The sequence below is a fragment of the Leptonotus elevatus genome, chromosome 20 (genome assembly GCF_054856555.1).
Source record: "Leptonotus elevatus isolate MCC_2025b chromosome 20, RoL_Lele_1.0, whole genome shotgun sequence".
Classification (NCBI taxonomy): domain Eukaryota; kingdom Metazoa; phylum Chordata; class Actinopteri; order Syngnathiformes; family Syngnathidae; genus Leptonotus; species Leptonotus elevatus.
Window position 1 is genome coordinate 15,696,433 of NC_141258.1, and position 5,000 is coordinate 15,701,432.

Sequence of the window (5,000 nt, forward strand, 5' to 3'; positions counted from 1 at the left end):
GAGGCTTTATGACGAGAGAATAACGGCCGCGTCAATGCTTCCAACTGTGGCGTCAACCTCGGGAGTCACCTTCATCATCATCATCAATGTGCATTGGTCGATGCTTTTCGACTACTCTCCATCGTCCGATCGAATGTCCGCTTGTGCAGCTCCACGTTTTCCGGCGTTAGCGTCGCTAGCCGGTGAGGCTTACTACGTGATCATAACGGTCGCGTCAAAGCTTCCAACTTTGGCGTCAAGCTCGGAGTCACCATCATCATCATCGTCGACATCAATGCGCTTTTTAGTATTGATCGATGCTTTCCGTCTTTGAAAAAAATGCTCAAGCGGGAGCTGCTTGCAACCGGTCGCCATTGTTGCTTCACCAGCCATTGTTGCATCATCAGCCATTGTCCCCTCAACACTCTAGCTCCGCCTCACGTCTTCTACTGACGCCCACCCAATCTTGTCCAAAGAGAGTCATCGCTGCCATCTAGGGGCCAAAACGAGTCATTATACTAACTAGATCTGCTTGATACTTTCAGCACAGCTGCCCAAGGTTTTCCTCCACCGTTTCCAAAAAAACCCCCAAAAAACATAGTGAACGTCTTTTAACGTCCTCGGCGCCCCTCCGTAGGTTTTTACTAAACGTTATATAACGTTTATGGCAGTCAAAGAGTTAAAAAGATGTACTGTACGGTAAAAAATTAGTGTGATATGGATTTGTGTTGAGGTCATTTTTCTGCCACTAGATGTCATAATTGCATTTGTAAGACGGTGACAGCTCAGTGCAATTTTATTTTCATATTAAGAGCTATCACATCTTTCATATGAAGTAACTTGTGAAATTCGGCACATTTTTAAAATTGTAAAATACAACTTGACCCTGTCTCCATAAATATATACATTATTATTAAATGTATTACTACTAAATTTTGACGTGGACGTGTCTTCTGCGTTGCGATTGGTATTCCGCTAGTACAGGCTTTCTAAGTAAGGGGCGGTCATTAATCGCGCATTACATTTTTTTGGGTGGAGTTAAAGGAACTTTAAATTCACTCAAATTTTGACAGTGCCAAAGTAGATATAAGATTTCATATAACAAGCCCCAATTCCAATGAAGTTGGGATGGTGTGCAAAATGTAAATAAAAACAGAATACAATGATTTGCAAATCCATTTTAACCTATATTCAGTTGAAAGGTACCATGTTCCAACTGCAAAAATGTGTTTTATTTTTTGTTTCTTTTTCACGTTTAAAAAAATAAATAAAAAATTTAATGGGCATTTTTACCACTGTGTAATATCCCCTTTTAACAACAGTCAATAAGCATTTGGAAACTGGACACTAATTGCTGATGTTTTGTTGATAGACTTATTTCTTACTGATGTACAATTTCAGTTGCCACACAATTTCAATAGGAGACAGGTCTGGACTGCTGGCAGGCCATTCTAGTACTCTCACGCTTTTAATACAAAGCCACACTGTTTTAACATGTGCAGAATGTGGCTTGAGATTGTCTTGTTGAAATAAGTAGGGAATGTCCCTGAAAAATATATTATTTGGATGGCATCTTATGTTCCTCCAAATCCTGTATGAACCATTCATCATAAATGATGCCACCACAAATGTGCAAGTTACTCATAACATTAGGACGAACACATCTCCATACCACCAAAAATGCTGGCTTTTGAACTTTGCGCTAACGTCATTGTGGATGTTCCTTTTCCTCTTTAGTCTGGAGGGCAGGACTATGATTTCCCAAAAACAATTGAAATGTGAACTCATCAGATCACAGCACACTTTTCCACTTTGTGTCAGTCTATCTCAGTTGAGCTCATGCCCAGAGAAGGCAGCAGCGTTTCTAGGTGTTGTTGATGTACGGCTTTCCGTTTGCATTTTAACTTTTTAACTTGCATTTGTAGATGAAGCAACAAACTGCATTAACTGATAATAATTTTGTTGAAAGTGGTCCTGAGCTCAAATGGCAATATCCTTTTCACAATGATGGTATTTTTTTTTAATGCAATTGTGCACAGGTTGCAGTCATTCAATGATGGTTTTTGGCAATGCCGCTTACATGCTGCAATTTTTGCTTATTGATAATATTGGGGACGTTCCCGAATGCCTTCTCCAAATCCACAAAATACATGTAGACTGGTTTGGCAAACTATGCTGTGCGCATCAAATTCTGAAGGAGAGATTTGCATAAAAGCAATAACATTCATCAGTTTGAACAATATTTCGTCTTTGTAATATATTTAATTATTGGTCTTTTAGGAATGTTTAATATTTTGCAGAGGTTATTTGAACATTCTTGATGGGAGCTGCCACCTCCCTGATGATGTAGCCTTTCGTCATCAACCTTTCATCCTAGTTATTTACTGATTGATAAAATTGAAAATGCAACCTAATATAATTTTCCTGATCCAAAAACACAAGAGTTTTTAAGAGAGAAAAAATGGGCATCCCGACATGATCCTCTTTAAGTACCACAACAAAAAACTCATTAGCCGGTGTTATCAAAAACGGTTTTAATGTGTGTACATGCATTGCATTTAATTGGGAACGTTAGCCTCACTAAAATAGTCGTTATAGGCATGTCAAAAAGATGGCTGCTACAGTGTGCTGGCATGTATTCAGATCTGTGTCAGGTACCATCGACATAATTACAAGGCATGTCACAGCACTGTGTGGAGCCACATTTTATACAAAATCACTTACAGTAGATGTGGATATGTGCAGTGCATGAGGATCCTTTGCCTTTTTTTGTACGTTTATCATATGCGCTTAATATTTCAATAGAATCTGCAGTGATTTAACCTGTTTAGTTTTTTTGTGTGGATAATTTCTAGTTAAACAGTTGCAGTTACCCGTTCTATTAACACAATGGATGTGCCTGTCAGAATGTTTCTTACCTATACGTCATTCGGAACAATAGAGAAATAACATATGCAAAAACTTATCCATTAAAACTTGAAGGTTCATTAGTCTTAAAAGCATTATGCATAATTGGGAACACATTGTATTGGGTTGTATCGCACTATACACTGTCCTCATGATGCAGCAACAATGAGCGACTGGCAGATTCAGCATCTTGCTCAACATTGGGTTATTTCGATCTGGTGATGTGGGCTCGGGGTCAAACCCTCTGTCTGCAGGCCCCTGGTCAAGAGAAGGCTGCAAAGTCATCATTTCTCCCAAGACTGTCCAGGATGCTTCAGCTTTATTGCCGACAGAGGGCGCCAAACAATTTGCGCCCATACCTGCGCTGCTCCTCCCACCGTGTGCGCGCACACCAATGAAGCGAGTCCCATCGTTTTCGTTATGTGACCATTCCGAAACGTACAGGCGCGCGCACACCCACACCAAACCACCCCAACTTCCCACAAGCTGCGGCAAGCTCGAGCCTCCCCGAGCGAGAGCAAATCATGGCTGACGGAGAAGGCGAGGATGAAATTCAGTTTCTGCGAACTGTAAGTCGTTATGCGGCGCTACACTTGATTCGTGTATGTGTGTGACGTGACACTTTTGATGGTGGGCGGGCTAGCGCGTGCGTGCGTGCATGCGGAAAAGGCAGCCAGTTTACCGCATTAAAGCTGATAGCACCCACCGACACAAGTAGTTTGTCAGCGAGTGCGCATAGCATGGGTGACAGGTGCTGGAAGGATGAGGGAATGTGTGGGGAGTGCGCATCGTGAAGCCGAATTGAGCAGGATTTTATGGGCTCGCGTGTCGGGTGGACTACTGGAGGGAGCGCAGTGCGGTATAGACAGTCAGTCAACATAAAGCCCGCTGCTGCAGCGCATCACTTGGCTACTCAACCAATTCCCTTTCATGTAGTGTTGCGTGTTTGGAACCGTGAAGAAGTTAAATTGAGACGAGACAATGCAAATAAAAAAATAACTAGCTCCCACCCCTCTTTTACAGGTTATTATTGTGTGAATGCTTATTCACACCTATATAGCCTACCTTTATTTTTATTATATCTTTTTATTCAGCCATATTTTGTCTTTCAACTACTTCTACATTTCACGACCAATTCAAACCATTTCAACTTCAACATGTTCCAAAAATTAATGCTTTGCGGGTTATTACTTTTCTCATTCATTTATTCATAATTAAGCAAAAACCCATGTCAAAATGACTATATTATTATTGCGGTTCCTGAGGAAAATAATAAAAAGAAAGAATGTTTGCTTTGTTAGTTAAGCAGGATTACAAATAAATAAAATAAAAAATTCTGATATTTAAAATTGACCCACGATCTTATTACTAATCCAGAGGAACACACGTAGTGCACACGTTGAAATTAAATATTGATCAATTACAGCTTGACAACGTCTCATGCTGTTCACGAGTCGACTCATTGTCTGCTGAGGCATGGCATCTCACTCTCCTTGAAGGGCAGCCCTCAGGTCAGGGATGGGCAAACTCGGTCCTCGAGGGCTGGGGTCCTGCAGGTTTTGGAGGTTTCCCTCTTCCAACACAAGCTGATTTCAATCAACAGGATTGTTAGCAGGCTTATGCAGAGCTTGCTGATGAGCTGATCATATCAGCTGTGTTGTAGAAGGGAAACATGCAAAACCTGCAGGACTCCAGCCCTCGAGGACCCAAGTTTTCCCATCCCTGCCTCAGGTGATTGAGGTTCTGGGGTCCGGTGAAAAATGTGTGTTGACGAAATTATTTTTGTTTAGTTTTTCGTTGACGAAATTAACACTACTGTAGTCATAAAGTGAGCTTCTGTGACCATCTTCTGGCAACAATGTTTTGATGATTGTTTTGAGCTCCTAAAAATCCCGTCATTTTTTGCTTGAGGGACAAATATAAAATGGTGTTCGGTATCATCTATAAAAAAATAACTTTTGATCTGGATGACCTAGAATAATGTAAGAAGGCACTTTTTCCATAAAAGTCATCCATGAGGATTCAAAATGTGAGACCATTTTAATCATAAGACCTCAATTTGACTTTGAAATTCAAGATGGCTGGCATCCAGTAGTGAAAACTTAGTTTATTTC

At 40.8% G+C, this 5,000-nt stretch overlaps 1 protein-coding gene across 1 annotated transcript in view; it reads left to right on the plus strand.

The window, feature by feature from the left end:
* The first annotated feature begins 3,320 nt into the window (after positions 1 to 3,320).
* ryr2a (ryanodine receptor 2a (cardiac)) overlaps positions 3,321 to 5,000 on the plus strand; it is a 221,846-nt gene continuing 220,166 nt past the window's right edge. The window contains exon 1 of the mRNA XM_086065047.1: positions 3,321 to 3,455. Within this exon, the coding sequence (XP_085921173.1) occupies positions 3,411 to 3,455 (45 nt within the window). The 5' untranslated portion in view covers positions 3,321 to 3,410. The remainder of the gene's footprint in view (positions 3,456 to 5,000) is intronic.